Below are 13,635 nucleotides of genomic sequence, written 5' to 3' on the forward strand. Positions count from 1 at the left end.
TAACAAGAAAATGATAAATTAGTTCTAAACTACCAACTTCTTAAAAGAGAGCATCACAAGAATTGAAAGGAATTCATCAAAAGACCCTATATATTCTCCCAACATAAAGAGTACAGAAATGTTGCAAAGGCAAATAAATATAGGGATTAGTAAATTAAAAACAAACAGAATGCACCATCAAGATAGTCAAAATAGATAGGTGGCAGAGAGCTTTATGATTAGAAAACTCTAATCTTTAAAACAAAATGCTCTTGCATTAACTTATATCCAAAATGCTTTTGATAGGACCAAATATTATTTTTTTTAAAAAGGGAATTTCTCCCAATTCACATCCTATTCTTAGACTGTACAATTATAAAACTGCTGAAACCATTGCCTCAAATCACATTCTTGATGCTTATTACCCAGCTACAGATTCCATGTCCACAGACACAATGCTATAATCTAAACTAGGTCCAACATACGACCAACTTATAAGAAAGAAGAAAAAGAAGAAGAAAACCTCATATACTAACCATTCAACTTTCAAGCAGCCAGAAGCAGTCTTCAGAAGCTTTGCCACCACAATTGGCGTAAGCAGCCCCAACGGCAAGAACTTCATTAGTTTCAGCATATTTCAAGAATGACACAAACTTTTGTCTGTCCTAATACATTCTCTGCCCTTGTCGGTCTTACAGAAACCATGTCTAACATCTTTGGCTCAGTCCCTCTCTTCTTATGATTCTCCGATTCCGCATAAATGCTCAATGCCCTCCAGCACTGCACAATCTCTTTCCCTTAAGAATCTGCATTCATCTTCTGTATTTCTCCCCTTCTAATAAAATATATTACATCCAGGATTGTGATAAAAGAATAGAAAAAACCAGAAAGGAAAGAATGATTGAGCAGAATTTGAGACTCCATTTTTCTTAAACCTCAAAACCTAAACTATCAAATGGACAAACTGATCTCCGACCTGGAATATACATTCAGCAGAGAAGGTAACCAAAGCAAACCAAGCACCTGCGTAGCTACATTCACGCGGAGCTCTCAGATTCTTCATCGGAAGTCACTGGAGTATCAGTGGCTTCAGCAAGGGAGTCGAGCATTAGCACCACCTCCGATGTGTCATCCAAGTAATACTTAGCTTTGCTAGGTTTTTGTCCAACTGTGCAAGCAAATACCTTGGTATCATATGAAATAATATTTCTGGACAAAGCATCGCCGATGATTTCAAACATATCTTCATCAGATCTATCATCACCAATGCAAAGCACAAAATCCGCCCGTTTTCCTTTCTCGGCTAAAGATGTAAAGATTTTTTCTGCAACTAAACCTTTGGTAACACCCTAAAATGACAAGACAAAATTAAAGTTATTAAAAACACAAGCTAAGATTGACACAATAGAGACTGCAACCACTGCTTACAATACACGTCAAAAATCATTAAAATAAGAAGATATACTCTGGATACTCAAGAATTTGACAACAGCCATCAGAATAGTGGAAGATTAAACAACACTGTTGTTAAAATCAGTACTTAACATTAATTTTTCAAGACAGGACATGTATGCCATCTACTTCCTTGTCACCTACTTACATGAATGTTAGAAAATACTTAAGGCACCTTGATTTGTAGATAAGCTACACATGGATTTAAAATGGGATGATGCTTTGCACTAAATGTGGAGAATGATGGTACTCACTTACAAGATAGGGATTGTTAATGGAGATCGATGTATACCAGCTTGAATGCACACCATTCACACTTACAATAGGAAGAATGTACACCATCCTCATAAGCAATATAACAAAATTGGCAACTCAGAAAGCAAATGCCAGACTTAATGTTGAGATCAGCACAATTATTGTACACAGAAAACGAAGATGTAAAAGTTATATGGTCAACACCATATTCATATTTCGCATCAAGATGCCCGATTGCTAATAAAAAGTTGCATCCAGAGATCATTTATAGGAAACCAAAAGTGTACAGTGTTTGGGTGAGGAGATTGTCATCAACATGAAAGGGGGTTATTTACTGAGGACGCTAAGTACCATTTGGTAAATGTAAATCTTGGAATATAAGAAGCAAATAAGAATGAAAACATATGGAAACTGGGATAAGCAATACGTGCCTGGGGCTTCACTTCCACAATGAACTGGCCACTTTTCACAGCAACCGGTTCATTTGCTAAAACACTCTCTAGATGATCAAGCATCTCCTTTGCCTGAGAAAACCCAAATCCAGAATCCGCATCACGATACTGCCACACTATAGCACTTTCCTTTCTTTCTATGCAAGAACCATCTGTAGCGTCTGTGTAGGATTGCATTACGGGTTCAGCAAGATGCATCCAACCAAAATCAGAGCTCTGACTGCATACTTCCCATTCCTGATCTTCAGCCCATCTGCATTGTCAGAAAACTAAAAGTTAGCAAACCTAGAAGAGCAAAAGATTGATCTGGAAAACAGCATTCCCTGATTCATGCAGATAATCTTGGCTGAGTCAGACCATATCCTGATGGCAGCAAAGATTGCCAGGAATCATTAGCACAGGAATCTCAACAATCACTAAGGAGCAGATTGTCAGGGCATGAAGTTCAATGACTTAAGTTGACTACAAAACTATATTAACCACGATAGAAAAATAAGACTAAATAGTACATTAGAGATTGTTTTGATCAGGTAGTACTATAGAGATTGGAGAAAGTACTGCGATGATTGGATTAGTAAATGAATTTGAATTACTGAAAGATGTAAAGCTGCATAAAATACTATACCATCATTCTAACAACTATATCAAATGTTAGGGACATCCTAAAATGGAAACTGTATCACATGAGATAAAAAATAACCTATATCACTTTTTCTTCATTTGCAAGAATACTCATTCTGCATTACACCAACAGCACACTAGACTATTTGTTTTAGACACCATACAAAAAGTAGATATAGGAAACAGGGATAGTCCATATCAAGCCCACAGCAACTAGAATGATTGACATTGTGAATAACGTAACCAAAAGAAACACTAGTAATTAAGGTGCCAAAATGCAGGTAACATTGATATCAGTTGACATTGTACAGGGAAAGAGAAGAAACAGACCTCAAAAAGTAGCCATGTTCTGCTGCAAGTCCCAGTTTCCTACAAGGAGAAAACCACTTGCTTAGGCTTTCCCTCCCTCTTCCACTAACAATGAAGACTGTATTGTTTTGATCACCACAAATTCTATTTAGGATGGAGATAACTTCAGAACTTGGAGACTTGATGATAGAATTCTGAGGCATCACAGTTCCATCATAGTCCAGGAATATGGCCCTGCTCTTAGACTTGATATAGGCATTCACAATATCATCAATTGACAGCTTCCTGAAGTTGGGATCTAGGGCAACAACTCTAAACCCAAAGCCCAAACCAATACCATAGCATCTTTTCCTAAAGTGATCAGCACAAGTTCTCTCCATATCTTGCAAGAAACTTCTCGACCAATACGCAACATCGTGAGTGCTGACAAAACGGTAATGCTTCTCATGCCGTAGCTGTTTCTCTTGTTCAGCCATTGATACAGCCTCATTCATTGCCTCGGCAGTTGCTTCAACATTCCATGGGTTAATAGGGATTGCCCCACTTAAGGAAGGTGAACACCCAATAAATTCTGACACAACTAGCATGCTCTTGTCGGGTCCACCTACACCTGAATCCGTTTCTGAACCAGATACCCCGTGTCGACAGACGATGTATTCATATGGAGTCAGGTTCATTCCATCCCTAACAGCTGTGACAACAACACATTCAGCAAGACTATAATAAGCCATTCGTTCGCTACTTGACACAGGCTTATCAATATAAACTATAGGTTCATACCCAGGCTTGCCAAATTGTTTATTAATTCTATTGCAGTTTTCCTGTATCTCAGCCTGTATTTCCTCTAAATCTATTCCTTTACCCCACATAGGATTGGCAATCTGGACAAGTACAGCCTGCCCTTGCCACTTGGGATGCTGTTTCAGCATATGCTCCATAGCTAGAAGCTTTAAGTTGATACCTTTGAAGATGTCCAAGTCATCAACTCCAAGCAGAACAGTTTTTCCTTCAAATTGCTGTTTTAGCTCCTTAAACTTTACCTCTTTATATGCAATTTTCTTCATAGACTCAATGTGACCCATATGTATCCCTACGGGCATAATCTTTATACCTACTGTCCTTCCAAAGTATTCTAAACCTATATAACCTCTCTTAGATTGATACTCTAAACCTAACATTCGACTGCAACAAGAAAGGAAATGTCGAGCGTAGTCAAAAGTATGGAATCCAACAAGGTCAGAACATAGCAGAGCTTTAAGTATTTCCTCTCTAACAGGAAGCGTCCTGTAAATCTCAGATGAAGGAAATGGACTGTGAAGGAAAAACCCAATTCTCAATCGATTGAACCGCCTCCTCAAGAAAGTGGGCAACACCATCAAATGATAATCGTGAACCCAAACAAAATCATCCTCGGGATTAAGCACCTCAACCACTTTCTGTGAAAACATCTTGTTGGCAGAAACATAAGCCTCCCACATAGAACGATCAAAGCGACCTCCGTGATCAGGTGAAAATGGCAACATGTAGTGAAAAAGTGGCCACAAATGCCTCTTGCAGAAGCCCTCATAATATTTCTCCAAAATATTAGGCGGAAGAAATGTTGGCACGCATCTAAATTTATCTAAAAGATAGCTAGAAACGTCATCCTGTTCAATTGGATCAACATCAATGGATAAAGACCCAACAAATAAGACTTCCATATCTTCAGGTAAACCATCCTTAAGTCTCAAAAGCAATGAGTCCTCATTCCAACTAAAGCTCCAGCCTTTATTATCCGGTCTCCTTTTTGCTTTCAGTGGCAACAGATTTGCCACAATAATCATCCGATCACCAGCAAGGGAAGATAAGTTATCAGAAGAAACACTATGAGCAAGGTCATCATCCAGCTCACATATACTCCCAGGCACTGTCATTACGCGTGGCATCATCCGCGGCCGCTCCCTCTCTCTTCCCATTACAGGAAAATTCCCAGATGCCAAATCCAAAAGATTGGTATATGATCTGGACATCATCTTGACAACGAATCTTTTTTTCCTCTAATTGGGGAATTTCAATTTTCTACAATTAAACAAAAGAATTCAAGTTTAACCATACTTCTATAGCTAAAACAGAAGAACCCTAGCTGAAAAACTGAATCACAGAACAAAAGGGCAAAAAGATGCCGAGTAAAAAGAATCAAACAGAAACCCATGTGAAGTAACTACATAAAAATATGATCTTTAATCATACCCATATGAAATTAAACATATAAAAGAGAATCAAACATTTCAAAATTTGTAGCAAATTAAAACATATAATATAAAGTACAGAAAAATAGTAATTTTGGGAACTCAGATTTTCACCTCAGAGATTCAATAAGCAGAGAATCTTGGATCCTTTTCAGTAAAGACTCGATCTTTAGAGTTGAACGGGGTGGAATTTAGGGTTTGATCTATCCATTTGTTCTCTGTTTGAAAAGGGTGATCTCCAAATGCGTAGAAAGAAAGTCCTTCAGAGAAATAAAAATATAAAAATTTTATATACAAATTAAGAGTAGTTGTAGCTGATCTTGCAAGAAAAATTAAGATTCTTTGCTTGACCCAGACATAGACAAAAAACGTGCAATGCATATGTAAAACGGGTGTTTAAAATTAAAATCAGCACCGAGTATGTCCATTTTCTGTAGCTAAGGCCACCGAAAGGGGCTAAAAAGGAAAGGATAAGGATAAAAGAAAAAGCTTTGCATAAAGGTGCAATAATGGAATAAATTGACTTCCTTTTTTAGACTCGATTAATTTAAATTCGTATTAAAAAAATTTATTTAGAATAACAACCTCGACTTCATTTCTAAGACTCCACCGTGAAATATGTGTTAAAAATAAAAAATAAAAATTACTATTTTCACATAACTTTTAATGATTTAAATTTATAAATTTATTTGTATATTTATGTGTCCAGACAAATAAAAAATGTTTAATTGGACAACTTAAAAATTGAGGGCCTTAGATTTGTGTATTAATCCTAAAAAATAATAATTCATAGTATATACTATATCTATAAATGTTAAAATTGACAGCTCACTCAGAATTGTTTATGAGATCATGGGGGCAAGGAAATCTATGTTGAAATGTGATTGATGTTGCCAAAACGCTCAAACTTAAAATAATGTTTTTCATAAAGGTTTAAAAAGTGAAGAAAAATATAGATAACGTTTAAACTTTAATTTTGTTTATGAAAGTTAGGGAAAAAGTTGCTCAGCACTGCCAAATTTAACAAAGTAAACCACTTCAGCAAAAGGATGTTGTAATATCTACATTATTGAATTGAATGATGTTACTCAAGTCTCAACATGCAATTAATGAATAGTGGAAGTGGAGTATTTGGACCACGGACAGTGGGATATCATTCACTCTTAACCAAAAGTCTCGGGTTCGAATCCTGGATATGAAATTATTTTTGTTAGGGAGCGCTTCACCCTTAAATGGACCTTTTTGTTAGGGAGCGCTTCTCCCTTAAATGGACCTTATGCGGCGTGAATTCAGATATAATCGACTCTAATATAAGTAATTGACATCCGGTGAAAAATATATTTGGAACATATCAAATCAAATAAGTCCTGAATTTTAAGGACAAGATTCTTTTCATTTTCTTTTAATATAGCAATACACGGACGAGAAGATTTTCATATGAAACAAAAGGATAGCAGCATATTTCGCATAATCAAGTACAAATAAATTGCCTTACTTTAACAGAAATAAAAAATCCAGACTTTCCTATTTGGTATCTAGGCAAACCCATCGAGTTAGAAAATGTTTATAAAAAAAAAACGATAGATCAAACTTTTGTTCAAAGAATATGTGGAATGTGATTGCAAGAAAATTCTGAAAATCACCCAAAATTGTGGTCTAATAAAAAACACTTACTCTTTTATGGACCTCACGTAATTTGATTAATTGAAATCGAATTGCAATAGTTTTTAAAAAAAATCTTCCTACCCCTTATTCCCTTTAATTCGAGTTATTACTCCTTTGATGATTCAATAACACAATCCTAAAATTATAGGTGAGGAGCGTTAACCATTAGAGCAACCCCTTCATGTGGATTGCAATATTGACATAGGGTGAAAACAACAAAAAAAGAATTAAAAAAAAAAGAGAGGGAATAAGGGACAGGACCAGCCGACTTGGGTCACTTGTCCTAAGCGGGCAACGCTGGATAGAGAGCCACGTGCGACACACATTACATAGCGAAAATGATACTAGGGATATTTGTAAGCACGAGTGTTCATCGATCGGTACGGTACGTTATTTAAATATTTCAGTTTGGTATTTGATTTCTTAAAATATTATATCAATATAATACCTAATTAAATTTGATTTGGTTCGATTTTTCTTCTTTCGGTTTCAATTTATTCAGTTTGAATACTAACTAGTGTATATAGTCATAGATGGTAATATTCTTAATTAAATTACTTGAAAGTACAAAACTAAAAACGTTTGTTAACAAAAGTTTTGTCCAAAAATATCAAATATCAACCTAGAGAGAGAAAAATATACATAAAAGAATAAATTTGATCATTAGAAATGTCTTGTTACTTGATTAGAGTTAATTGATGAATTTAGAGAATAAAGAAAAGTAAAATTTTAGATTTCTTATCTTTATATTATAACTAATAGTATGTGTATTGTGTAATATAATATATATTTTGGTACAATATCGGTATTTCAGTATTTTATTTTAAAATACCAAATACCATACCTAATACCATTTTTTTAAAAACTTAAACCAAATATCATACCGAATACCAAAATATCGAATACCAAATGCCAAAATTTTCGATTTCGGTATTTACCAAATTATGTACAGCCCTACTTGTAAGTTGTAAATTATTTTCGGGTCAACCCATTGGCTTAGAGAGTGTTTGGCTAAGTTTATAAGTTGATCAAACTGGCTTATAAACACCTTTTGGTGTATCTACGTGTTTGATAAACACTCAAAGTGCTTATAAGTTAAGATCAACCATAATAACCTGTTTGGCCAAGCTTCTCAAGAGGCCAAAAGTATTTTTTTCTCAAAAACACTTTTTTCCCTAACTTGAGGTGTTTGGCCAAGTTTTTTTGAGGGAAAAAAGTGCTTTTGGGAAGAAGCAAAAGCAGTTTCTAAGAAGCAGAAGCAAATTTGACTTTTCTTCTTACAAAAAATATCCTTAACAAAATATAGTATATACCAAAATAACCGTCAAACCTAATACTTAGGATATTAATGTATAAATATTTCTTATTATTTTTAGGATAACTTTATAATATATAGTGACTTTAGGGGTGAATGTTTTTATATTTGTTGAATGATTTTTAATATATTTAACTTATATTAAAAGAATTAAGTACTTTTAAATTTTATTTTCATATTTTACTTAAATAAAATAAAAAAAATTAATTATTTCTTGTAATAACAAATTTTGAAGATTATTTATTTACTTATAATATTAACTATTAAGTAAATTTATTTATGTCCTTATTCGTAATTTGATACTTAAAAGCACTTTCTGAAAAGTTTGGCCAACACAAATTATTGCTCAAAAGTATTTTTGAGAGTGATTAGCCAAACACAAACTACTTCTCTCCAAAAGTATTTTTTTTAAAGCACTTTTGAAAAAAATACTTCTCAAAATAAGTTGATTTCTCTATCTTGGCCAAACATGCTATAAGTCATAAGTTGGTCACCCTCATCTTATGATTTTTTAGCTTATAAGCACTTTTAGTTTGACCAAAACTTTTGCTAATTTATCCTTAATAATATTTTTAATTCACATAACACTTTTCCCAAAATAAATTTTCTAAGTTTCTCTTCGTTCCATATTCATTGTTCATCATTTTTTTCACAGAAAAAACTTTTTAATTTATAATCTTTTATAAAAAAAAATTAAGGGTATTTTAATCATTTTAATAAAAGAACAGTTTATCATCACTTTTCTGTCAAACACATCAACTGTTTATTATCAGTTTCAGCAATCTATCAAAACACGTAAATATTTAATTAAAAAAATTAGTTTCAACACTTAAAAATACTTTCCAACATTTCAAACTTATCAATATTTATAATCAGCTAATTCAAACGAGCTCTTAGTGAGTAGATACGGATTAACCGGATATTTTGTTGCGAGTGCTAATAGGGATGCTTTGTTGCCTTGCCAGCTCTGTGCTCAACACGTGGCAGCTGCTAGAGGCTGGCATGGAAGCATGCAGATGATTTTCTCCTGTTGCTGGTACGTAGTAAAAGACTAGATGATGGTAGGCTTGTGGCTAGCACGGGCCCAATCTCGAAAATGAGTGTATTTCACACGTTTCTTTATAAAAAAAAAGTTCCTTTTTTATGTGATTGATTTGTGATATTCCTAGTTTAGTTTCTTGGGTATTTGATAATATACTCACTTCCATATCTTATTTAGTTAAAATAGATCTACTTTAGATGGGTAAAGAAGTGCTTGTTGACTATTTGTGCTTGAGGTAAGGCATTTCATTTATCTTTTATTCTTGCGAAGAGAAAACATTTGAGATTGTGAGATAAATATTTATGTATGAGACTTTGTATATGATTATACCAGTATGCCATATAATTGTTTTGATTAGTAATGGCATGGCTTAAGCTTTAAATCTTCTTTATTGTTCCGCACTTCCACTTTCCTGGCGCCCAATTTACTTTTATAAAATGTTGTCTATTTATTTGTGTGATGTTATTTATGATTTCTTATAATTCAGTCGTTGTGAAATTGTGCTTCTCTTTTTAATCCTGTCTTTCTGATTCAGGTCCATGCAAATTGTAATTTTGACCTCAGATAATCTTTCTTTTTGTGTGTCGCGCCCCCTTTTTCTCGCGAAATCGGGTTTCGATATGTGACCACTCTTTTTTAGGAGGTATTAAAGAGGAGAGTCGCCACCTAACGATTTAAGGTGTGTTAGAGCACCTATTATGAGAATGACTCTGTTTGATTAGTCAACGCCACCAAAGATCGGGTAAGGGCTCAAGTTACCTCAAAGAGAAGGTGTTAGGTTGTCACGACCCAATTTTACCTATAGATCGTGATGGCGCCCAACACTACAGCTAGGCAAGCCAACAAATAAATTAAACATATATAAATTATTTTCAGAAAAAATTCTAAGTAATTTTTTATTCTTTTACTAGCAACATTAAAGAGAATAGAAAAGACACCGATTTATTTAAATTCAAGAAAAAGATACCAATTTCAAATTCTATCAATTTGTGTGCCAAGACCTAGTATCACAAGTGTATGGGCATCTAGTAGATTATACAAAACTCCAAATACTGTCTGAAATAATATAGACAGAATGTAAATACAAGAAGAGACACTGGTAGTTGCAGAACGACTCAGAAAAGCAGCTCACCACTACGCCTCTGGATAACGTTTGTGTAAGATGATAGGTCCTCCACTAGTACTTGCCTCAAGTCCTGCACAAAAAGTGCAGCAAGTGTAGTATGAGTACGTAAACAACGTGTACCCAGTAAGTATCAAACCTAATCTCGAAGTGGTAAAGACGAGATGACCGACTATGACACTCACTATGGGTCAATAATAATAATTGAAATAAAATTAGAATATCTAAATCAACATGATTCACAGAGTTAACAATAATTTATTTAATTAGCAAAAATAATAAAAATCCTTCAAACGCAATAATTTCCAATCTATTAATTAAATTCACGAGCTGCAATTAAGATATCAAGGTAACATGTAATTATTATTATTAGACACAATTTCTATCGAGGTCGTACGGCCCGATCCATAGTGTCGTGTACACTGCCGAGGGACGTGCGGCACAATCCATAGATGCATCTATCCTGCCAAGGCATTCGGCCCGCTCCACAAGAAAGGAGGACATTTTCTTATGTACCTCCGGAAGGAGAGTATATTTATTAAAAGATCAATTCGAGAGGATGAACAATTAATTAATTTAAACAGAAAATTTAAGCATATGAGATTTTCATCTTTTTATATTTTTACCTAACAATTCACAATATATATATTAATTAAGTAAGGAATACAACTTGCACAAGTAATTCATGCTTTGAGTCCTAAACTATCCGGACTTTAGCATTAAGAGTAGCTACGCACAGACTCTCGTCATCTCGTGCGTACGTAGCCCCAGAATTAGCAAAAATTATTTATTAAATTATCTATGGGGTAATTTCCCCCTCACAAGATTAGACAAGAGACTTACCTTGTCTCAAAGTCCACTTTGTGATTACCACGTCGCGTTAAATTCTCAATTCGATGCCGAAAAATCCGAAGCTATCCAAATATTATACAAAATAATTAATACATGTTCAATAATTCAAATTTAGGCTATTAAATAAATTACCCTAACCAAAACAGTAAAATTTCAAAAATTCACCCCGGGCCCACTTGCCCGGATTCCGAAAATTTTTGGATGAAAATGTTACCCATAATCTCAATAACTCAAATATATAATTTCTACCCAATTCCATAACCATTTTCGTGGTTAAAATATCATTTTTATAAAAATCTAGTTTTTAAAAAAAAAATCTAAACCTTTGATTTCTAAGATTTACTAGTTATATTCTACCCATAATCTATGTATTTAACTCAAGGGTGTAGAATTAACTTACCTTCCAATTGCTAGTTGAAATTACCCTCTCAAAAGCTCTGAAATCGCCCGAAAATGGAGGGAAAATGGGCTCAAAATGGTTGATTCCCGTTCTTTTAAGCTTTCTCCCAAACAGGCCTTTCGCACCTGCGGAGGTGGGAACACACCTACAACTTCGCACATGCGCAAAAGCCTCACAGGTGCGAGTTCCACTCGTATGACCAAGCCTCGCATCTGCACGCCTAGACTCGCTCGAACCCTCGGAACGTGTAAAACTACATCAAAACTAAGAATCATACCCCAAACCAAATTGAATCAAACTTAAGAATTTCAAATTCTTCAATTTACTTCTAATACGCCGAAACGTACTTAAACTACCCAGAATGACACAAAATTTTACGTGCAAGTCTTAAATCACTATACGGAATTATTCCCAAACTCGGAATTCCAAACGGACTTCAATTTCTCAAAAACCTACTCTAAATCAAATTTAAAGAACTTTAAACCTTCAAATAGTTGATTTTCACTATTAAGCGCCAAAATGCTCCCGGGTTATCCAAAACCCGATTCGAACATACGCCCAAGTCTGAAATCATCATACAAACCTATTTAAACCGTCAAATACCGATTACGGGGTCGTTTTTTCAAAATGTTGACCGAAGTCAAACTTGACCTTTTAAGGCTAACTTAAGGTACCAAGTATTCCGATTTCAACACAAACACTTCCAAATCCCGAACTAACCATCCCCGCAAGTTATAAATCATTAAAAGCACATATGGGGAGTTTTATTTTAGGTAACAAGGTTCTAAAAGTTAAAATTAAGGGCTCAAGTTACTTCAAAGAAAATGTGTTAGGCACTCCTCGAGGTCCACAATTGTGGGTCCCGATTGAACTTAAGATTATGTGGATTGTGATTAAGCTAGGTGATCAAATAAATAAAGGAGTTCAGAAGTCACCGAACTTTATTACAGCATGATTGACACAGATCTTAGTGCGAATATAGGGATACAACTATTTAGATCTAATAACGACATACAAAGAGAACAAGGGAGGGGGGAGGGGGGTCCTAAGGTTTTTAGCCTAAAGGATCACCCCGTGCAACATAAATAATACTTTGTAACTCCCTCAAGATGGGGTGTTACTCATAATATTCAGCGGGCACATACTATCATCTCCTATTACCCGATTACTATGTTAAAGTTGTTACCTAGAAGCTTTCTAATTCAATTATAGGTCGTACCCTATGCGTGCACTATCCGTCCCGTACCTATGGTACATGAGGTATTGGACCTTTACTTTGGATGGTTCTAGATCTCACTTAGGCTGCTCAGAAATGTCAAAACTAGGCGACATACAAAACACATTGAACTTCACATATAGGCAGTCAAGGCTCAAGTTTGCCTCCACACTTAAGCAACAATTGCACGCAAATATATATACCGATCAGGAATATGCAGAATCCTATAGACATGCTTTCTAGGCGATCAAAGTATGCAAGTGATTTCAGATGCAGGATATAGCTTATAGACAAAATTATGCGGGTATCACAAGCTAATTATTGAGAGTTTTAAGTTACCAATCTTATATGTGCGATGCCTAAGTGATTTATGCAGTTGGGTACAACAGAATCTTCTAGGGAAAGAGTCCCAGAATTATTCATACGACGGGCATGAAGCAGTGTTTATATGGTCTAGAATTAACCAATTATAGCGAGCAATTATTTCCTATAGACAGGATCTCTAACGCATAGTACTTTAGAGCTTGTTTATTTATACTTAGTCCTATGAATAAGATTTCTAGTGATCAATGTGGTACAATAGCAAATGAAGTGATAAAAAATCCTATAGGCATAATTTCTAGTGAATAACTGAAGCGAATTGAAGGAAAATTCATTTGTTCCTATAGACAGGTTTCTAGTATATTCGAAAGTAATCATGCAAGTTGAAGGGGTGCTTACTCCCTA

The 13,635-nt window shown here is 34.8% G+C and overlaps 1 protein-coding gene across 1 annotated transcript; it reads right to left on the reverse strand.

The window, feature by feature from the left end:
* Nucleotides 1–234: 234 nt before the first annotated feature.
* LOC107821671 (putative alpha,alpha-trehalose-phosphate synthase [UDP-forming] 7) lies at nucleotides 235–5,774 on the reverse strand. Its single transcript, XM_016648104.2, has 4 exons — nucleotides 5,411–5,774; nucleotides 3,090–5,126; nucleotides 2,118–2,391; nucleotides 235–1,328 (listed from the first exon to the last, which is right to left on the reverse strand). The coding sequence occupies exons 2-4, from the start codon at nucleotides 5,078–5,080 to the stop codon at nucleotides 1,017–1,019; spliced, it is 2,577 nt and encodes an 858-aa protein (XP_016503590.1). The 5' UTR covers nucleotides 5,081–5,126; nucleotides 5,411–5,774; the 3' UTR covers nucleotides 235–1,016.
* Between the last annotated feature and the right edge of the window lie 7,861 nt (nucleotides 5,775–13,635).

The sequence above is a fragment of the Nicotiana tabacum genome, chromosome 2 (genome assembly GCF_000715075.1).
Source record: "Nicotiana tabacum cultivar K326 chromosome 2, ASM71507v2, whole genome shotgun sequence".
Classification (NCBI taxonomy): Eukaryota; Viridiplantae; Streptophyta; class Magnoliopsida; order Solanales; family Solanaceae; genus Nicotiana; species Nicotiana tabacum.